At 33.8% G+C, this 23,947-nt stretch overlaps 1 protein-coding gene across 7 annotated transcripts in view; it reads left to right on the forward strand.

The window, feature by feature from the left end:
* KCNT2 (potassium sodium-activated channel subfamily T member 2) overlaps positions 1–23,947 on the forward strand; it is a 372,756-nt gene that overhangs the window by 125,343 nt on the left and 223,466 nt on the right. For all 7 annotated transcript variants that reach the window (XM_038586089.1, XM_038586091.1, XM_038586090.1 and 4 more), the window contains exons 5-8: positions 504–563; positions 9,777–9,851; positions 11,337–11,420; positions 14,855–14,949. In XM_038586089.1, the coding sequence (XP_038442017.1) occupies positions 504–563; positions 9,777–9,851; positions 11,337–11,420; positions 14,855–14,949 (314 nt within the window). The remainder of the gene's footprint in view (positions 1–503; positions 564–9,776; positions 9,852–11,336; positions 11,421–14,854; positions 14,950–23,947) is intronic.

Here is a 23,947-nt window from a genome sequence, read left to right on the forward strand (position 1 = left end):
TGGGTGATAGGAGAGAATGTAGCACTCAACTCAAAGTTTATATTCCTTTATTTTCTGAAAAGAACTGCTGCTTTGGTAGATGTTGTAGAAATGGTGGAGGTGTTGCTGGGAGATGGTGGTATTCATGGCGGGGCAGTTGTGTGTGATTGTGCATATTAAGAACATACATAAAAGAACCTATTCTTTGCATATCATGTAAAGTCCAGCCAGTCTGACCTTTCTGATCTCACATTTATATTTGAGATAATAAACAAAAAATATTTATTAAGGAGTATTAGAAATATAAAACTAAGCTGTAGTCCTGGGAGTGGCTTGCAGCCTACCACCTGTATATAGAAGTTAAAGTGCCACATAATACCTCCTTATATCTATATTTGTATATTATACAAATATATATACATACATACACACATGTACATATTTAAAAAGTTAATAGTATTACAATCATGAATATATTTTTAAATTCTATTGCATTTTCTCATTAAGTACAATTTTTTTTTCAGGTTTCAGTGGCATTGATAAGTCTATTTGAAACAATACTACTTGGTTATCTCAGTTATAAGGTAAGATATTTTAATTAGACGTTTTCGGCTGATAGGATGCATTTCTAGCATCCTCACTTTATAATTTATACTCTGGGGTAAAGCAAGTTCTTCTTAAACCTCTTTAATTATTTTGGGCCTTTGTGGTGTGTGATAAAAATCGGTAGTTATATAGTAATGTTTTCCTTGGTGGCTTAAAAATATTTCACTAATTGCTGTGGGTTAACTTACCTATTTTACACATGCTTATATGAGGCAAGCAAATGGAATGGTCTTGCTTTTAATTGTTCTTCATGTCTTTCCCTGATCTATATAAAAAACATTGAGGGAGCAAAAACATGTTTATTAGGAATTATTTTAATTTTTGGTGAAGTTTTGTCTGGCTAACACAATTTAACAAGTATTTATTGAACTCGTATTTGATGAAGAGCTCCATTTGTGCATTGTACTTTTCTCAATTAGTTTCCATCTAGAAAAGGGGGTAGGCAGAAGAAAATTATTCAGATGATAATAATAATACAAAAAAGAAGTCCCATAGGGGTAGAGAGATGTCATATCATAGGATGAAGACTACTTGATTGATTTAAGCAGAGTAGAATTCTTGAATCAGTGATTTTAATAAGGAAAGATGAAAAGACGGGACACTAGAGATTTATAGAATTAGCAGAGACATAAAAGAAGTAATGTGCATATAAAATTGGAAGATAATAGATATTTAAGCTTGGGCAGAATTTTGGGGGGCATTTGGGAAAATACTGGTTTGGAAAATTTGGCGCAATATTGTGAGGGCCTTGTATAGCAACATATAATGGGAATTTGATGAAGATGTTGAACATGAGAGTTCTATAATTGTAATTAAGTTTTGGGAGTATTAGTTCAGACATCTGTGCAGCACAGGTCAGAGAGACATCACAATGAAGGCCATGTGCTCAATTAAGACACAATTATGGAAAGAAAACTGGGAGTGAGTTTTTGGCTGGATGAATGAAATAGACAAGAGCTGGTGCAAGATGAAATATAAAGGTGAAAACTAAAATCATTAACTGGTTGGTTGAGAAAATTGAAGAAAAGGCAAAGTCAAATATCACTTTAACATTTTCTGAATTCAAATGACTGGGAACATGGCAGTAAAACTAAGAAAAATTACATCAAGAAAAGAATCAAATTTAGGTCAAGATAGATGGAATAATGGAAATGGTTTTGGAAATAACGAATTTGAAGTGCTTATGAACAGTTAGGTAGACATGACATGTAGACAACTAAAAATGAGAATCTGGGACATGAAGGGAGAGAGATTTAAGATGCAGAAGTCATTTTCATAGAGATGGTGGAGGAAGCATGCAAATCTACTAACTATGGGATAATAACCAAGAGAGAAGCTGAGGGTCGTTTGATGGAAATACTTATATTGTGGTTGTTGGAAGAAGGACAGAGTAATCAGGGAATACAAGGACATAGAAAAGAAGGGTAGAAAGACTTTGGAATGGCTGTCATATCCATCACTAGCCTTCACTTCACATTGTCAGCATACTATATCAAGTGTATTCAAGTTTATGTTTTTGGGAAACTCCTACGCAGTCTTTCTCACTTTTTAAGACCTAGAGTTTTGAGGATAACATTTTTTAGACTACTTTTAATACTAAATTTAGAGCAAGAAATCTTTAGAAATTCACTTTTCCTTTGGCTTCATTTAAAAAAAAATTCTCCTTAACTTCATTTGAAGAAAATAATGCTAATATATAATTAGGTGAGATTGTATTAGAAAGTATAGAAAGAAAAGAACGTGGGCTTTCCAAAAAATATAGATGGATTGATTTAATATTTGTGAGAAAAGGGCAGCCCTGGTGGCTCAGCGGGTTTAGTGCCACCTTCAGTCCAGGGCGTGATCCCGGGTTTGAGTCCCACATCGGGCTCCTTGCATGGAACCTGCTTCTCCCTCTGCCTGTGTCTCTGCATCTCTTTCTCTCTGTGTCTCTATGAATAAATAAATAAAATGTTTAAAAAAATATTTGTGAGAAAAAATAAGATGTTAGAAATTCTAAGGAAGAGGGCACCTGCGTAGCTTAGTCGGTTAAGTGTCTGCCTTTGGCTCAGGTCATGATCCCAGGATCCTGGGACCAAGTCCAGCATTGGGCTCCCTGCTCAGCAGGGGGTCTGCTTTCCCTCTTCCTTACTCCTGACTTATGATCTTTCTCTCTCTCTCAAATAAATAAAAAATATCTTAAAAAAAAAGAAATTTGAAGGAAGAAAAGTGTTATCTGAAATCATTGGAACCATTTATGTAAGAAGCTTGAGAAGAGGCCATTCAATTTAGGTTTAGGAAATCATTTGCTATTCACCTGTAGGAAACCAATTTCAGTAGCTTACAAAATGAGAGTAAAAAGTTATTAAATGAAGAATGTTGATTGACTGGGATAGGTCATTACCCTCGAAGTGGTCAAATGAGGCAGAAAAGATTGCCCAATGATTGAAAGAAATCTGCATTCTTTAGAGAAAGTAGGTAGAGGGGACTAAAAAAAAGATAGATGAAGCAAGTTTTATACAAAATAAGAATAAGCTAGAATAGGAGCCTGAGGTCTACTACTTTGCTTTGGATACATTCCATTCTTTACTGAGAACATGGAAGATGGAAAATAGTTCATGAAAGAATATTTTGAAGCTATGGAAGAGAAGCTGAAAGACCTTAGTAGTCACTCATCCCTAAACTACCTAGAAAGTACTTACACAGCGATGAACAGTGTAGACCAAGATGGTGAGGAAGATCTTTTAATGGTTTATGAGTATATCTCCTTGTTGAAATGGGTGCTCTATAAACATATATTGATTGACACATCTAGATTTTGGATACTCTTAGAAGAACGAAATAAAAATCAAGTGAATTAATATCCAAGATTTTATCTTCTAACTTACTTAGTATTCAAGTAGATGATGTAAACTGAAAGTAATAAACAACATGACATGCTAAAAAATTAGGCATGTGGGTGTTTTTGGTAAGCATTTAAACCTATTTCACTGTACAGGAGTGCGTACAGGTATTTAAGTGGTCAAAATATTAATCTGCATTTGTGAATTTGTTTTAAATGCTAGCCATAAGTAATATGAAATTAAGTTTGGTGCTTAATGGAACTCTTAGCCCTAATTTAAAAAGTCGCTTAAAAATGCAAACAGATTCAAGATAATTTTCCATTGTACTCATATGATGTTGACATTTGTAATTAATTACTTCCTGCCATTTATAAAATGAGAGCAGAGCATTGTGAGACCTAGTAGCATTATATGAGCTAGATGATGTATAATATTTCTATTCTGATCTTCATAAACATTAATGGCTCAGATGGAGGATAGTTGAGTTTTGTGTGTTTCAAAGGAGACAGGATAAAAAGGAGTTATGTGACATTGGAAGGATAGGTTGCTGTCAATTGCCTTCTTTTTCCTCTCAAATTTAGTCAAACTCATTGAATCTTTTGATCCCTCCAACAGACTGTTGGATAAAATATTTGGAATGAATAAATTAAGTAATTGGAAACTATTTATGGTCTATAATTAAGGCAAATTTGGATAGCAGAAACTCAAATGAGCACCTCCTCCCAAATTAGATATTTTTTTCAAATTAGATTTTTAAGAAAAATTATAGAGAGGCATGCAAAAATGGATATTGCATTAGCAACTGTATGTATTCCTAATATTGTTCTTTAAAATGTTAAGTTTTGAACTATCAACATTAATAGCAAATCAATATTTTTATATTTGTTTAGATATATACAGATAATGTAAATATTTGTATATATTATATACATATATACGATATTTAAAAACCAGTTTAATATAGTATTCTGTAAGCACTTTATAATTCTTGATTAAACATCCTAAAATAAGCAGGATTTAGTCCTTAACAGTTAAAACAGTTTAAACTATCATTGCGAGTGCAGTTTTTGAAAAACAAAGACTGATGAGTAAAAGCAAAATAAGCAAAGACTCTTTAAATGTATGTTGAGGTTAACAGACAATGATTTAAAAATCCCTGACATCAACTTATTTTATCCTCTATCCTACAGAAGTGCAGGTCTGTACTTAAATCATCATTCCATTCATGTTTATAGCTAGTTGGCAGAACAGCCACAGATCGCCCAGCAGTAAAGTTCTTATTCTTCTGTTACCATAAATACCCTCTATGTCTTTATCAACTGCTTTCAAAATAGAACTCTATTTATACACACACATTCATTAAATCAAAAGGAAATGAAAACAAACTCCAGCATAACCTCCAAAATTCTGCAAACAAAAATCCAACATACCTAGAAGGCTTCTGTTAAATCTACAGTTCTGTTTTCTATAATCACTTTATAAAAAGCAACAGTTTTGAAATTTTAACACCATGATGGGCTCCTTTCTGGCAAAGAACAAGGGATTTGACTAGGCCTCCTAGACACTCCTAGATACTGGTGATTCCTTTTTTTCCCCCCTAAGATTTGCTTTATTTTAGAGAGAGAAAGAGAACGGGCTTGAGAGTTGTGAGTGTGAGTGAGGGGAGGAGCAAAGGGGGAAGGACAGAGACAAGCAGACTCTCCAAGGAGCCCAGGGAGGAGCATGATCTCATGACCCTGAGATCATGACCCAAGTTTGTGGAAATCAGGAGTTGGTGGGTTGCTTAACTGACTGAACCACCCAGGTGCCCATACTAGCGTTTCTTATTTACAATGCCATGGAAATAGTGAATCTAGATATTATTCCGTTTACATTTAGAAATACAAAATAAGGCTGCCATAGGGTTACTACTCTTTTAAAATCACTGAAAGAAGATAAACTATCAACCTTTTTAGTTACATATTTATATTCAGGTATTTTTAATATTGAAGAGGAAAATGTTTTTAAAAAGTCCCTGGGTACATCCTGCTCTAACAATTATATTACCATACATCTTGTAATATTTCAAGTGCTTTTTGGAGGTTCCTACAAACTTCCATTTCCCTTTATGATAAAATTCAAAGCCTGATACATTTTAGGTAATCAAAAAGAGGTAATCTATTTTCCTGCATTTTTATTAAGGAAAGTTATGTCCATACCAAATGTTGTAAAATGGTTAGATTAATGTTTATTTGTGGGACGTTTACTCATTTTCAGGGGATTGACGCGTTAGGTGTACCTTTAGAGAAATAATCCAGGTGACATGGTAGGTGAACTGGAGTTGGGCAAGAATGTAGGGAAGGAGACCAACAAGGAGCCTCCCCCAGGTCAAAGAGTGGGAATGAGGTAGAATGAGGAGGATGCAAACTCAAGATCTATTTATGAATCAGGAGATTTTATTTTTTAAAGATCTTACTTGAGAGAGTGTGAGAAAGTAAGAGAGAGCGCACAAGTGGTGGAGTCAGGGGAGAAGTAGGCTCCTTACTGATTGAGGAGCCTGATGTGGGACTCTATCCCAGGACCCTGAGATCATGACCTGAGCTGAAACCAGACATTTAACTGACTGAGCCACCCAGGTGCCCCATGAATTAGGAGATCTTATCACCCACTTATCCTTAGGTAGCTGGTGGAAGGAAGATGCAAATAGTTTCTCCAGGATTTTTGGTTTGTGTTACTGGGGAACTGATCAGGGCAAAAATCATAAATTTTTCTTTTCAACATATTCCACACAAGGTGCCTTTGAGGCATTTGTGTGAAATAATGTGTTAGGTAGTAGAGATGAAACAGAATCTCAGAGATGCAATATAGAACTGGACTAGAAATATAGCATTGGAAATCATTGGTTTATTATTGATAATAAGTTGAATTTGAAACATAATTGAAATTACCTGAGATGGGTATGTAGTCAAGTCCTCCTAAAATGTTCTCCTGTAGAAACTTTCTATTGGAACTCTGTGGTTAAAAGTGAAACAACTTATATATAACTATTTTCAGATAGGCTTAAAACAATAAAATTCTTTCAAGTGTTTCCATTTGTATTCAATAGAAATAAATATAAAACTTAAGTTAGAAAAACAAAATAATTATACCAAGAAGGAGAAAAGTGTGTATAAAATATTTGAGAGTTTAATTTACTCATTAACATAATTCTTGAGCGCTAACAGGCATAGAAACAAGCAGTTCGTTCTATAATCTGTTATAAACACTTGTCCAGGAGATTAGTGGTAAAGGAATGGGAGTAGGGCATTCCAAGCAGAGGGAGAAGTGTGAGCAAAGTTATAGAAGTATGAAATAGCCTAGCTTGTTCAGAGAGGCATATAAAATCCAGTATGGATTAATCTGTTGTTGAATTCAAGATGGAAATAGGAGTATAGTAGGTACAAACCAGACCAGTAACCAGAGTCCAGATTGTGAACCTTCATATAATCTAAGGAATAGTTTGGATGTTGTTATGTTGGCAGTGGTATTTTAGCGAGACTCTTTTGGCTTTGATGTAGAAGATAAATCAGAAATTAGCCAGTTATGAGACTCTTAATTGTTTGAGAAAAAAATCATAAAATAAAATTGATGTATTACAAATGGAAGTGAAGAGAGTCATCAGAGATCTAAAATGTTTTTGTTTACTATGGATTAAATTTGTCCAAACAGTGTCTCACAGCTGGGAAAACTAATAATAATCTTACTGTGCATTGATAGAAATATCCTGCCATATCACCAGTGGTAAGTGTTCCCAGAACCTTCCTTCTCTTGCTGGTCACAGCAGTGTCTTTCCTCAGGAACAATCATTGACACCAAAGAGAAAGGTATGGTCACCAGTAAAAACATACTAAGGACAGAATAAACAAATGTTAAGCATTCTGGAAACCAAGCTATGTAAAAAACTGGTGATGAAATGGTAATATCAACCTGCACGCACACACACACACACACACACACACACACAATCAGTTGTAACTGCTCTATTGAACAGGCTTGACTCAGTGCTAGTAGGAAAGGCCTTTAGTTCTCTGATGCCTTTTCAAATCCACACATCCTCCTGATACAATCAGATGATATATTGGAAAGATCTCAGAGCTCATGTAGTCTCTTCAATCACAAGGCAAATTTCAGTGTAGCATTGAAGAAATTATGCTCGCTATATATATATATATATATATATATATATATATATATGTGTGTTTAAAATTCTCATCGACTTTAAGGCTGCAGCTTAACCTTAACTCAGACCTGCGTGGGACAGGGAATCATTATCTGCTATTCCCACTTCTTGTCTTATGTGATGCTGCTGATTCTGGTCCCTCCAGGGCCAAGGAGGCACAGGGAGTGAGGTGAAGTCAGTCTGTGGGATCAAAGGGCCTGAGCGGCACAAGTATAGTCTGGTGTCGAGTTGTTCTGTGTGGCAGAGTAGGAAACTGTGGCCTTTCACAAACCTTTGACTGAAGCTCCTTGGATGCCCCACTGCCTCTGACTGGCCACTAGGGCTCTGACCCAAGCCTAAACCTCTGAGGCCCACCATCTGTTGAAGTCTTATTTTCCCTTCAGGCACATGGCCTTCTCAAGTATAAACTCCTTAAAAATGACCATAGGCTTTATTCTATAGGGTCTATGTCTGGTTCCCAGAAAACAAGTACCTTTGTCTTGGAATTGGCATTTGTGGCTTGCTCTCGTTTCAGCCTCTATTCTTGTTGCACTGTTGGTGTGTAGATGTTTTAGGCATGAGCCAAATGCAGTCGCTATGAGTGAGCCCAGCTCTCTAAGTGGTTCTTTTGAGCCCTTATTACTTAGCTTCAAGTAATGAGAGAAGCACCAAAGCACCATTAACATCTCTGTACAGAAGGCTCTTTGTGGCTTTCATTTCTTCCATCTGCTCCCTCGACTACTTTTTGTATAGCCTGGAGATGGTGATGAATGAAATATAGCAAAACTTGTCACCTAATACTTGAGGACATGGACATTAGCCAATCTAGAACCTTGTTTTGTGATAGATACCATCTTATAGCACTGTAATGTTTTAAGCCTTTGAGACCTCAAGGAAGATTAAGAAAGGCCCCTACCTTTGAAGCCAGCATTTTAAAATAATTGGAAAATATCCGGACCCGGGTTTCAAATTGCCTTTCTAATATGGAGATCTCTTCATAGACAAATAAGCTGATTTAGGAAGTTCTGAGTTTTTTTTTTTTTTTTTTTCCATTGGACACCATTTAAGAAAGTGTCAGTGATTAGCCTGTTTATATCAGGGTCAACTTGATGGGTGTGTAGTATGCATTTGCACGAGGCTATGCATTGAGAAGGGCCTGTGCTTATTTTAATATTCTTATGTCACCTTTTGGAAATTGTTAATAATTTGTTAAAAAGAAGCCCTGAGTTTTCATTTTGTGCTGGGCTCCACAAATTATGTCATCAGTTTTGATTAATAATGTTGTATTGGGACACCTGGGTGGCTCAGTGGTTGAGCTTCTGCCTTCTGCTTGGCTAGTGATCCTGGGGCCCTGGGATCGAGTCCCGCATCAGGCTCCCAGCATGGAGCCTGCTTCTCCCTCTGCCTCTCTCTCTCTGTGTCTCTCATGAATAAACAAATAAAATCTTAAAAAAAAATACTGTTGTACTATGTGGGTTGGGAGGTTAGACTCTACATGATTGAAAAAGCCCTTCCTTTAAGTTTTATTAACATAAGAACAACGTTAATACCAGTGAACATTAACAAGTGTTATGTGCTTATAAGCTATTTAATATGCTTTACAGTTTGTGAATATAACTCATATACTTTAAAAAAATTAAGATTGAATCACTTTTTTCCTGATTCTGTAGCTGCTTCTTTTTTTTTTTTTTTTAAGATTTTATTTATTTATTCATGAGAGAGACAGAGAGAGAGAGAGAGAGAGAGAGAGAGGCAGAGACACAGGCAGAGGGAGAAGCAGGCTCCATGCAGGGAGCCTGACGTGGGACTCAATCCCGGGACTCCAGTATCACGCCCTGGGCTGAAGGCAGGCGCCAAACTGCTGAGCCACCCAGGGATCCCCTGTAGCTTCTTTAATGCATGTATTTTTACTAGTAAGTTTTCTTCCATGAAATATTATATGATCAAAATGTATACAATATTCAAGACTTACTATAAATGTTTGTTTTACTTCTTAAACTTATTACAAAATTGAGAGTACAGTTACATTTAGAAAAATAATCTTTAGGAGTCATTGCTAATTTTAATATAATTATTTGGTATTCTGTTAATGTAAGAATCCTTGCTAGAGAAATTCTGAGTGCTGTCTTTTTTCCCCCTTTAATGGGATTCAGTATAATTGACTTTCATTTTTATTTATTCTTTCTTGGAAGGGAAACATCTGGGAACAGATTTTACGAATACCCTTCATCTTGGAAATAATTAATGCGGTTCCCTTCATTATCTCAGTAAGTCCTAAAAGCATCTTTAAAATAAATAATTTTGTCATTAGATTTAAGTCGTCTTTAAGTCTAAATGATAATAAATAATATGTTAGTTCCAATAAATGATTTTAGTTTTTGGTTAGAATCATGGTATTAAAAATAGATAGTAAAACCAGTTGGATTACTGGTTTATGAGATTAAATGAAAACTAATGAGATTTAGTGCAATGGCAAAATAAAATATTCTGTAGACATATATGCTTTAAATGTGCCATTTGAATAAGTGTTATTATCTAGACAGACTAGAAATTAATTACTCCATTTCTTGTGTATATTGTGGAATTCAAAAAAATAGAAAGTAACAAAAAGCAGAATCACACCTATAAATACAGAGGCCTGATGGTTGCCAGAGGCGAGGAGAGTAGGGGTTTGGGCAAATCTGATGTTAAGAGAGTGGGATACAGGCTTCCATTTACGGAATGAATAAGTCATGGAAATAAAAGGCATAGCATAAGGAATACAATCAATAATATTGTAGTAGTGCTATTATAGGACAGATGGTAGCTACCCTTATAATGAACATAGCATAATGTATAAACCTGTCAACATGAAGTCGTACACCTGAAACTCATGTAACATTGGGGTCACCTATTCTCAAATGAAAAAGAAATAGAAACCAACTATTTATAAAAGTTTTTCATACTAAGCATATATTTATTTCTAGCTTAAACACAGTATTTACTTAAGTCCAATTTTCTCATTAATAAGAAAGTTGCCAGTAGCCAGACAACTACCAATTTGCTTTTTTATCAAAGTACTGTGGTATACCAATTCTATGATGATCCTGCTCAGTTGCAGCCCAATAAATATGTAATAAACACTTTCCCATTGCAAAATTAGGTTTTAATCTTTATTTCATAGAGTTATGATAATGTCTGTTGGGAATATGCTTTCTAACACTTCATTAGAATTTTATTTGGAAAATTAGGAAAATAAGCAAATATTATCCCAAGTGGTTGCTTACTTCTGACAATTGTTTTAATTTGAGTGATTTATCTGGAGGAACAACTGGAACTAGATTAAATGACAGGCTAACTAAATATAATCCTATTGACTATCGTTCCCAATGTCACTTAAAATGTTTGTCTGAAAAGAGTAAGTGGTAACGTTATGAAAAGGGAAAGTCTTCTCTCCTTATTCCACTTTCCTCCTCAAGCTATAAGGAAGAAAGAGGTGATGTCTATTATAAACTGTCACACTGAAAGATTTAATGATAGAATTACCATAGTTATAGCTGACATTCAGCGGGAGCTCATTATTTTCTTTCTGCTTCTACAATAATTTCCCAAAGATTGGATCTTCTCCTTGCCTTTCATTAATGAGTTTAAGGTATTTGTCACATGTATTAAAAGATTATATTGTCTTTTATTAATTTTTTTCTTTTACATTTTAATCTGCTGGATATGATTTTTGCTTTGAGATAAAAGTTTAGTTTTGGTTTGTTTTTCAGATCTTCTGGCCTTCCTTAAGAAATCTCTTTGTTCCTGTCTTTCTAAACTGTTGGCTTGCCAAACATGCCTTGGAAAATATGATTGTAAGTATGAAAGTGAAGTCCAAATACAAGAATGTTTTCAATTTTCCATGATTTCTTACATATTTTCAGTGCTCAGATCAAATAGAGAAGATGATTTGAGGTCTTAGTCTTTTACTTCCTCATTCTTCTTTCTCTCATGAAATATAAACTCCTCCTATTGTGATTTATTTAGGTATAATTAAATTTCTAAATGGTTTATTTTTAAAATCAGTAAATTTATTTTAAATTAATGAATTTCTCTTAATTTAGTATCCTAGTAAATAGTTTCTAAAAGTTTGTAAAAATGAAAGAGTTTTGGTAAAATACTGTCAATTAAAGAGATGTGTTATATTAATATTGAAGCTAATAGACTTAGACCTTAAGTTAGCTTGTGTCCTAATTCAGAATGAAAATTTTTTGGGCTATCTTAACTTGGCCCATATTGCCAACTCACTACTTTTGTGACTATAAACTGGTACACAAAAATAGTTTAGATTTTCTAAATATCACCAAACCAAAGCTACCTGTTTTTTGGACAATGAATTAACCAATCTTCTGAAGACAAATAACCTTCCCTTTCTGGGCAGTCTGTTGATAATGAGACATCTTGTTTTCAAGATTCAGAAGGTGATGTCAAACTGTTCTTAACTATAGGTTGTCTCACATTCCATTAAAAGATGTGCGATTTTGTGAGGTGCTGTATTGAAGCTGGAAAGTCATCTTTTTAGATTTGGTTGGGTTGGGTTATTAGTGGGACTATGCGGGATGGAGAGAAGATAAGAAAATGCAGAACTTGGAGAGGTACTGTGGTCCAAGGCTGACCCCGTTTGGAAGGAGTGATTTATATGTAAGACCAAAATATATTTACTATAGCCTTCAATACTTATAACTTAGCTGTGAGGCATTTTCTCTCTTGTTACAAATTCTATAAATGTTAATATGAGTCTACTATATGCTAAGCACTCTGATTTCATATGCAAATGATTTAACTTCTTAGCTAATTTTTTCATCTTCAAAAGAGAACAAAAGTAGTTACATTACAGATGCGCTGTAAGAATTAAGTGAAATGACATATATGTATAAGCATATATATGTGCGTGTGTGTATATATAAAAATATTGTATCTGGCATAGACATAGTAAGGACTCAATATTGTTAATATTACTAATATTGAAATTTAGTTTGTTCGGAGGCAATCTTGTTCTTCTTTTAAATGTTTTGAACAGAAATGGAACGCAAAAATTTTAGCCTAAAGAATATTTGGATAGAATTTGAGTATTCACAACTGAATGAATGTTTTTAAACATTTATATTAAGTAGCCACTGGATTTTCATGAAAATACATGTCTAAGTGCTAGGGGAGTGCGACCTGTGGAGGGGTTTGAAGAAACATTGGGTTGTCTTAACTATCCAAAGACAACAACAATAACAACAACAACTACTACTTCACTAAATGTAGATTGCCTACATTGCTATATTTAAGAAAAAAATACACCAGGAAAAAAAATAAAACTTTAGCATAAAAGGTGTTACTAGTATGTTACTAGTTGGTGGAGACAAGTAACCCAACCAAGGGAGGAATCATTGGCTAATCACTGAGAGTAAAAGAAGTGCTTTGCAACATTAATTTAGGCTTCATTTTATATTGTATTCCTATTATTTTGCTTCTCCTTTCACTGGTTGGAGAAATTTTTATTTATTTTTCTGCTTATTTAACACCTCTGTCAGAAAAAAGTGAGAGATGAAAGATAAACTTCTAATCAACTTAGTTCTTTTGTTTTCATAACAGTTCTGGTTAAATATGTGGTAGAGGAAGATAAAATAGTGGCTCGTTGAGATTTTATATGGTGAAGTGATTCATTTCATGCAACACTGATTTTAAGACAGAAGTTTATTGTAAAATTTTTGAGATGAGTTTATACTTTAAACTATGAAGTATTATGAAAACCTATGAATCTACCACAGACTAAAATATTAGTAACAATTTATATCCTTTTAATACTTTCTGTGAAATAGAATGCAAAAATATCATATATGAAATTATATTGTATGTTTAGCTTTATAATTTGAATTTTGTTTTTGTAGTGCTCAATTTTTATGTCTTCAAATTATGTTTAATAGCTGCATCTATATTATATAGTTTTGATCAATTTATTTAACCATTTTGTATTACATATTTTAGCGGTAATGTATATTCATTATTTTACATAAATATAATTTTGTAATAAAATAAATATAATTATGTAATATACATAAATATTAATTTTATCTCTGGTGATTTTCATGTGGTGAGTTTTTAAAAATTATATTATTGAGTAAATACTCATTAAATTAGTGAATTCTTGAAATAAAAAGGGATGTAGCTGTGATCTGTGTTACCAAATTAACTTCAAGAAATTTTGTAACAGGGACACCTGGGTGGCTCAGCGGTTGAGCATCTGCCTTTGGCTCAGGGCATGATCCCAGAATTCCAGGATCGAGTCCCACATTGGGCTTCCTGCATGGAGTCGGCTTCTCCCTATGCCTATGTCTCTGCCTTTCTCTCTGTGTCTCTCATGAATAAATAAATAAAAAATCTTTAAAAAAAAAAGAAATTTTGTAATAAATTACATGGGTAGTATCAATCATATGTGAGTGCTCATTTTTGCATCTTAAACAGCAGTGGGTATTACTATCTTTTAATATCTTCCAATTGGGAAGATAAAAAGTGTATCTTGAATTCACCTTTAAATTAATGAAATTAAACTTAAAATTTTTCGTTCATTGGCTGTGTAGCTTTTTCTTTTCATGATAGATTTCACAGCATATTTCACATCATTTTTTCTGATTGAGAGAATGAGATGTGATTGTAGCTTGACCTAGCTATTACTTTCTGCTTCATTGGATATATTATTTTCTGATCATTTAAAATTAGAATTTTCATTAGAGACATTGTTTGTTTTTTTAAAGATTTTATTTATTTATTTATTTATTTATTTATTTATTTATTTATTTATTTATTTGAGACAGAGAGAGAGGCAGAGACACAGGCAGAGAGAGAAGCAGGCTCCATGCAGGGAGCCCCACATGGGACTTGATCGCGGGTCTCCAAGATCAGGCCCTGGGCTGAAGGTGGCGCTAAACCGCTGAATCACCTGGGCGTCCCAGAGACATTGTTTACCATGGAGGGCCTTTTAGGAGTCAGTGCAACATCTCTATAAATGTTGGTAAGGCAAGTAAACTGAAATTTGGGCCCATGGTGGTACCTCATAGTATTATCTTTTTCAAATGAGTGCTAAGGCAGAGTATATTTAGACTTAGGCAAAAATTGGAAATATGCCACTATATCCATTTAAAGTATATGTGTTGAGTGTGCACAAGATAGTTGACATATAATGCACAGTAATAAATGTAATGAAACTCATGGTTATTCAGTTTTTTCAAAATTAAAATACGCTTTCTTGGTTTTATTTTAGAATGATCTGCACAGAGCCATTCAGCGCACACAGTCCGCAATGTTTAATCAAGTTTTGATTTTAATATCTACGTTACTATGCCTTATCTTCACCTGGTAAGACTGTACATATTTTATTTTGATTGTTTCATTTAATCATAGTTTTAAAATCCTATACATCATTTTAATTGAGTTGGCTAAAATAAATAGAGAAATATTCACTGTAAGTATAAAGGATCACCTATTGAAATAAAAATAAAATCTTCCCTTTAGTCTTACAGAAAAAGCAAGAAGGTACAGCTATCATTTGGTATTGATATTTACGGCAACTTTGACATTTTCCCAAATGCTATAAACAACCAAATCACAAGAATTTATCCTGCAATGCCATAGTTGTCAAACAAGAAATTTTCTTTCAAACTGCTGACACGGAGGTGCCCTTATCTTTCTACAATATTCAAAGCAGAAGCTGTTGAGAAAACTGTCATTGCTTGTCACTGTCTTTGCCCGTGCCTTCTGTCCATGACGTTTTTGTGTGCAGTCAGGCAGAAAGCAAGGACAGATCTCCTGACAGAGCCGCGTAAGACCTGAGACTTTGCTTTATTATAGAAAACAGTTATTTCTTTTCTGGAAAGTCTCACTCTGATGATTATAAAGTAACCTGATGGGAAATGTCACGCTGCATATACGGATTCATGTAAATCCTTAAAAGGAGAACAAAAATGTGAAAATAAAGAAATGAGGTAGAATAATATTTCTGTTTTGCAGGAGTCTTAGATATTATGTGTAATTGTGCTCTGTCCTGGATTTGACCTATTGAGAAGGAAAAAAGTTAATTAGGAAGTGCAAAATAAGAAAAATGCCATCATATACTAGTACAACTGAATTAGATATGAATAGAGCTACAAATGGGTGTATGTAAACACAGGCTGAGATAATGTAGATATAGCAACTACTGTGTGTCAGTAATTTGTAGATAATATCTCCATTAATAGGTTTTAGAATAGATTTTATTGCATACCTTGTCTTAAAAATATATTTTAAATATTTCATGTCTTTAGATATAAAATATCCCTCTAAAACTGACACAAAGCCATCTTATCATTGAAATCTTTTTTACTGTTCACAGATGGTTTTTATTGTTCACCTAGTAAATATCTAGCTGCATAAATACAAAATATTAAAAGTAATGGCTTCCCTTCTTAAGTCACTAAAAATTCTTAATTTAAAAATAATGACATTATATGAATAATTTAGGAATTTTTCATTTTACTTAAGGAAAAATACCCCAAATTAAAGTTTTTTGTATACCTATGTACATGCTAATATTTCAAATGCTGGGAAATTACAAAAAAGTGAAATGAATGATTTAAAAAATATTATTAGAGTCTATTAAAGTAAATTTAGTAAGGAGGTAATTGACATATTAATGTGCAGGGGCGCCTGGATGGCTCAGTCAGTTAAGCATCTCCCTTGACTCAGTTCAGGATGCTGGGGTCCTGGTATTGGGCCTCTTGTTGGGTTCCCCACTCAGTGGAGAGTCTGCTTCTCCCTCTGCCCCTCCACCTGTTCATGCTCTTTCTCTCTCAAATAAATAAATCTTTAAAAAAAGAAATATTAATGCTGAAATAAAGACAAATTATTTTTATATAATAGCACTTCAGCTCTTTTGTTTTGGAGGCATCCTCATCACAGTGGATTATGGACGGTGGGCTTTCTGTTTGGTCTTACTTTCTACCTATTTGTCTATTCCTTGAGTAGTGTTTGTTTTCAAAAGAAGCAACTGGACAAATTTTGCCACTTTCTTATGCCAAGCAATGTAAGCAGTGCCAGATAATGGGTTTTCATGATGTATATGAAAATTACCATTATGCAGTTTATTTATCATCTAAATTATTTGTTTCACATTTTATTTTATCTGCATTTAGAGTTGCTTTTGTTCTTGTGTGTTACTGGCTTTAATCACATGCAGTATAAGTGTACAGTGTTATTGTTTTTAATCACACGTACATCAATACATTTTTATTATGTTTACATTAATATATTTAAAAATTACAATATCTAGAATGGAGAAATTGGTTTTATTTTTTCATGTATTCTTCTCTAGCATTTCAAGCAAAATGTCTTCATAAATCATGACCATCGTAGGAAGGTAGAATAAGTCTTTTTTTTTTTTTAAAGATTTTATTTATTTATTCATGAGAGACAGAGAGAGAGAGAGAGAGAGAGACGGAGAGACACAGGCAGAGGGAGAAACAGGCTCCATTCAGGGAGCCCAACACAGGACCCAATCCAGGGACTCTAGGATCATGCCCTGGGCTGAAGGCAGGGGCTAAATCGCTGAGCCACCCAGGCATCCCGAATAAGTCTTTTTTGAATTCACCATCAGAAGTGTATATAACAACAAGAAAAATATAAACAATGTTATAACACACAGGCTGTTTTTTTTTTTTTAAGATTTTATTTATTTATTCATGAGAGACAGAGAGAGAGAGGCAGGCAGAGACACAGGCAGAGGGAAAAGCAGGGTCCATGCAGGGATTTGATCCCGGGACTCCAGGATCATGCCCTGGGCCGAAGGCAAGCACCAAACTGCTGAGCCACACAGGCATCCCCGCACAGGCTGTTTTAACAAAGAGTTATACCACTTACATTATAAAATAAAAATGTGCAAAAAGTTCAGCAATTTAAAAAAATAGAAATATTTAAGTAGTCCGTCCAAGAAGGTTATATCAGCTTAATATTGATGGAGAATAAATTTCCATATAACTTATTTTCTGCCATTCCCAAAGCATGTTTTCCATAATGTGGTTCAAGATGGCTACTCTAGTCTTGCCATTATATTCTAACTCCAGCCTGTAGGAAGGAAGAAGATAAGGCACAACCCAGAAATTACAGGTATCACGTAGGCCAGAATTTGGTCACGTATCCATATATAGCTGAAAGGGAGTCTATGGAAATCTGGTCTAGCTGGGAAACAATATACCCAGGTGAATATTGTACTATCATGGAAAAGAGAAATACTGGATACTGTGGGAAGATTAATCAGTCTCTGCCACTGATAAGTCATTAAAGTCCATATGCATATCATTTGTTTAAAACTCAGGGCTGTGCTAGTTTGGAGCCTGTGGGGAACTTACTGAATTTACCTAGCTTTATTTGCCACATTATTAAATGAGGATGATATTAAACACCCTATAAGGTTTTTGTTGTACTTCTTTTAAAATGAAGACTAAATTAGATATGTTTATACATATCTATCAGAGGATATGGCATTTGATATGAACACTCCAAGAATTTCATTTTTTTCCACTTCAAATATCCTCTTTATATAGGACAATTAAATTACATGACTGCACAAAAACTAATTTGCTCTAAAATATCTAAGCACAGTAACATTAATAATACTAGAATACTGAACTGAGATGCCTAAAAATATATTTAATAGGAAATATGAGAAAGTGCTTTCTTCCATTGTAATGTATTCATGTTTTCAGTACTTTCTACATATTTCAAATATTTGTTTCCTCTAGTTAGCTTTACTAAGTTAAAAGTATTGGTAATTGCCTCTCTCTGGTACCTTTAACATTTTATATGTATAAATACACACATATATAATTATTTTATGTTATAGTGAAATTAGTCTTAATTAATAGTGGTTACATTGTGTCATAGAGCAAGACTGTCAGTGCTTTTCCAAATCAGAATTTTTAATACATGCAGTTTAAACCCCCCAAAACTCAGGAGCTAATATTCGATGAACTGGCTGTATTGTTCATGAATCTCACCATATTAAAATTACCTGTTTTGGAAAGTCGCTATATAGTTTTAAAATGTATCTTCTCCTCATTATTAACATTACAAAGAACTATCATTAAGCATCTGTCTATGAGAGACACATGCCAAACTGAAATAGAATTAAGCTGCTGACCCACTCTCTGTAGGGAATGTGCTCAGAATTGTTTTTCCTGTCATTGGAATGGAATTGGACTAATCAATCTTTCCCCACGTCCGTTGTGTACCCCTGTTGATCAATAATGCACACTTCCAAGACAGCTGGGAATTGTGATTCAGCCTGTGTCTCTGTAACAAAGCAGAGGAAACTGGTACATCGGGAATTAAGCGCATGACTTTAGCTTAATTATCAACATATTCTAACCAGTAATAAGTACTCTAATTTGTAGTGCATTTAGTGTTTCTAATTTTATACTAGTAGACTTATTTTGCACGTACTTTGTTTCAAGCTTTAATTTTTTATGTGAATATATATGTTTAGATATTTTCATATTATCTCAGAACTATAACATCAAGATATGCATTATGTTAATGGATATTTCATGTTTTAGACCAATATAGGAAATTCAGTTTACCTCTTTGATCTCATTTCAGGAGATAATAAATCCATTTATTGCTTAAAAATGTGACCTAGTTGAAATTATTAACATGCTTAATTCAAAAGTATTTGGGATTTTTCTTGTCCATCTTTGATTAACACTTATTTTAATGCTTGATGCTGAAGTTCTTAAACTCTGCTTACTGATTAAGCCAAGTAACCGTGTGACAGGAAGTCAATAGTGAAAAAATAAGAACTAAAATTTGGGGAATGTATTAGACTGTGATCTAATGGTGTTATAACCATCATGTATTTGGTTATTAGTTTTGTTTGGTCACATTTATTTTGCTTTATTACAAATGAATGACAGAAAGTGTGTTTGTCTGAAGATCTGGCAACTAACAGTCCCCAGATTTGTATTACACTAGAACATATAGAAAATTCTTTGTCCCAAATAAATTTTGCATAAGTGGGCAGTCAGATGTTAGGCGGTTAGAATTTAAACCATCATTGAGTTATGAGGGTAATGTATAGTTATTTTCAGACATACAAGAACTTAGAAAAGTACGCTACCTACATTTTATTAAGTATGTACTTACAGATATAAGAAATAAAAGGATAAAGGGAAAAGGAAAAAAATAATCGCTTTTGAGAATCAGTGGTATATGCATTAGCAACACTTTGGATCTTTTTTTGGGAACCCCCATTTCACACTGAGTTGTCTTAGAAGTACAGTTGAAAGCTTATCCAGGCAGAGGCAGAGACATCATTTTTAATTTCTGTGGCATAGGTTCCTAGCTAAGGGAGGTTCTCTATTATAAGGTGAGGTGAAAAGGTGAGAAAAAGCCAAAGTGGTCATGCCACAGCAAGTCTCATGTTACAGATAAGAAAACAGGCACAGAAAGGTCAAACAAAAAGATAATCCTTAGATTATCTTGGGTCTGCAACTAGTAAGCAGAACTTAGGTCTGGGTGTAGGCAAATTGGTGCCAGAGCCCACATGCTTAACCACCCTAATATTATTTGTATGATGCTCTAGAAGTCATTAACAAAAATAATAAACTAAAAAACTAGAATTATGTTAATTTTCTCATTTCTATTGTGAAGTTTTAAATTACTGTTTGAAGTAGAATTATAGTTTAGAAAGACATTATTAGGAAGACAAACTTTTACTTTTTAGATGTTTTTGATTAAAGATAGAATACTTTAGCCATTATATCTTTTGTGTAAATAATTTGTTGCTTTGAATTCAGCAGGTTTCTAATCTTTGTTTCTCTTTTTTAATTTTAGCAAATATATATACAATACATTTAGATAAAATTATGACATATACATGATTATAATCTGTTTAAAGTACTTACATTTACTAGTTCATCCATCTCCCTTTCTGTATGTATATCCATAGAGATAGGAATATATTCAAGTGATTATATGTGGGTATAGAGTTATGTATCGTGTTTTCAACTGTCTTCCACATATTTTCTGCTGTGGTTTAAATATTCAGAATGAATATGTATACTTTTTGAAAACAAACATAACAGTCACAAAAATTAAGAGATGTAAGAAGAGATAACAAAATTTAACACAAAATGTCAAATGTAATGAGCACATTCAATATGATTTGTGTAATTAATTTCTTCCCTTAGTAAAATGATTCTCATATTAAGTTTTTTTTTTTTTTTTAAGATTTTATTTATTTATTCATGAGAGACACAGAGAGAGAGAGGCAGAGACACAGGTAGAGGGAGAAGCAGGCTCCATGCAGGGAGCCCTACGTGGGACTTGATCCCCAGTCTCCAGGATCATGCCCTGGGCCGAAGGTGGCGCTAAACTGCTGGGCCTTCCTGGCTGCCTGCATATTAAGTTATTTTAAAAATCCAAATTCTCCACCTTTATCTCCTATTTACTCTTTGAATCCCAACTTTAAAAAAAAAATTATTTACTTTTTTAAAGATTTTAGTTATTTAAGATAGAGAGAGAGAGAGAGAAAGTATGAGCTGGGGAAGAGGCAGATGGAGAGGGAGAGGCAGACTTCCTGCTGAGCAGAAAGCCCAATATGGGGCTCCCTCCCAGGACCCTGGGATCATGACCTGAGCCGAGACAGGCGCTCCAAGGCTCAACTTTTAATTGAAGCTCTGCCTTGAAGTTTTCTTGAAGGCTTTCTGAATTATGGGAGCTGCCCAAGTTTTATGCTTCTCAGTGTTGGGAAAAATTATAAATGTACAATGTTTCTTTAATTATCAGAATTTCTTGGTAGATTTTCATGATATATAAGAAAAAGTCAATTTTCCTTCTTACCATTTTATGCCTGCATCTCTTGCTTGGAAATAAAAGATGTTTCACAAATGTTTGTAGTTGATCATAGTAACATTCAAGGGTCAAAATTCCCAGACAATATCTTATCAACTGGAGGTACTTAAATATATTGTAAGTTAAGTATGTTCAAACCATATATTTTGAGAATGTTTCTTTAAATACCTTCTTTTCACAGTTAACTTTGGTGTGAGGTTATACACTGTCAGTGTAATCTATGAAGACATTCTAGGATTTTTGTTTATACCAAAGAAATATAACAAAGTGGTAAAACTTCTACAAATTTAACTGAAAAGAATACCTTTGAAATAATTTTTATAAATTGCATACACATGCCTCATAAATAAGAACTTCCAGATAAATCGAATTTTGGCTGTTAGTTTTGTCTCCATATAACTTCTGAATTTATGTCTTAATTTTTCTTTATTTTTCTTCCTTTAATGTTAGAATTTGTGAGAACAGAACAATTTAGTAAAATTACTGGAACTATCATCTTTTATATTGAGCTCAGAAACAAATTGATTAAATACTAGAGAGCATTGCAATACATGTGCTATCAGCTTTTCCTTCCCATAATCTTTCAGGATTTTTGTGTTTTTTTTTCTACTTCTTTCTTTGACTTTTGTTTTGTTTTGTTTTGTTTTGTTCAATCTCACTTTTGCTTCTCCCATCTGATCTAAATCCTGAGCCTCTGCTAAAAAGTGTTCATCATCCATTATTTTGAAATAAGGAAAATGCATTTGTGCTTTAGGGCATAGGGTGAAGTACGGCCACTTTTCATGAATTACTAAATTGCAAGTGTATATTGACTTCTGATTAATAGTTTTTGGCATAATTCAGTAACCTCTTTTTGCATAGACTCACAGACAATGCCCAGGAATGTGAGAACTTTCTTTGCAACAATAGAAAAACTAGATTTATTATTACTTTAAAAACAAAATTTCTCCCTAGAAAATGTGAAAATACCAACATCTCAGATATCTTAAATTCCATGGGAATATTAGGTTTTAGGTAGATACTCTGTAGGAAATGAAAATGATTATTTGGAACATTTTAATTGGTATGCATTCAGTAAATACCAAAGTGCAAGTCGTGGGCTGATTTGAATACTAATGTCTGAACTACAAGCATGAAATCAAACTGTTAGATGCTTTTAGCACAGAATGCCATTGCTAATTAAGTTTTTTAAGTAACTGTGTACGGCAATAGGATTCATAGGGAGTGCATGGATATTTAAGGTTATTTATTTCTGCCATGTGACTTTTTTTTTTCCTCTGAAAATATTTTATTGTATAAATTGACATTTACCAGGTGGTGTGAAAGTTTACAGTCTCAATATTTCCTTTCATTCCAATTAATGTTTTCCTTATAAACCTTGTCAAAGCTTGAAATTTTGTACAGTAGTTCCCCCTAATCCATAGAGGGTACATTCCAAGATCCCCATGAGATGCCCCAATCTGTGGAAAATACTGGATATATACACACTTATGATCATGTTAATTTATAAATTAGGCACAGTAACGATTAACAACTAATAATGAAAAGAATAATTATAACAATATACTATAATAAAAGTTATGTGGCTGTGGTCTGTCTCAAAATATCTTATTGCATTGTACTCCCCCTTCTTCATGTGATGATGTGAGATGATAAAATGCTGTATGATGAGATGAAGTGAGGGGAATGGCGTAGGCTCTGTCACAGTGTGAAGCTGCTATTGACCTAATACTATGACAGAAGAAGGATCAACCTGCCCCCACTGCAGATATCTGAAACCCCAGAGAGCAAAATCACAGAACATTTTAAAAGAGGCAAATTTGGGCAGCCCCGGTAGCTCAGCAGTTTAGCACCGCCTTCAGCCCAGGGTGGGATCCTGGAGACCTGGGATTGAGTCCCCTGCCGGGCTCCCTGCGTGGAGCCTGCTTCTCCCTCTGCCTCTGTTTCTCCCTCTATGTCTGTCATGAATAAATACAATCTTAAAAAAAAAAATAAAAGAGGCAGATTTTAAAAAGTATTAATTAAGATGCCTTTGTTATTATATATGTAGGGCCTATCTAAGCAAATCAATTGTGATTTTTCCGTTTTTTAAAAGACGGTGAAATGTTCAGATTTTGTTTTAGAATTACATAACATTGAAATCATTTTGTATGGATCTGTGTCAAAGATAACACTTAAGAACGTTTTATAAAGAAGATGAATAAATAAAATCTTAAAAGGCAAATTTTAAAAAGCATTAATTAAAATGCCTTTGTTATTATATATATAGGGCCTATCTAAGTAAATCAATTGTGATTTTTCCGTTTTTTAAAAGATGGTGAAATGTTCAGATTTTGTTTTAGAATTGCATAACATTGACATTATTTTGTATGGATCTGTGTCAAAGATAACACTTAAGAACGTTTTGTAAAGAAGCAACTCTCCCAGTAGACTCAAACCCAGCATTCTTCATGAAATATTTAAAAAGTAAACT

The sequence above is a fragment of the Canis lupus genome, chromosome 38 (assembly GCF_011100685.1).
Source record: "Canis lupus familiaris isolate Mischka breed German Shepherd chromosome 38, alternate assembly UU_Cfam_GSD_1.0, whole genome shotgun sequence".
NCBI lineage: Eukaryota > Metazoa > Chordata > Mammalia > Carnivora > Canidae > Canis > Canis lupus.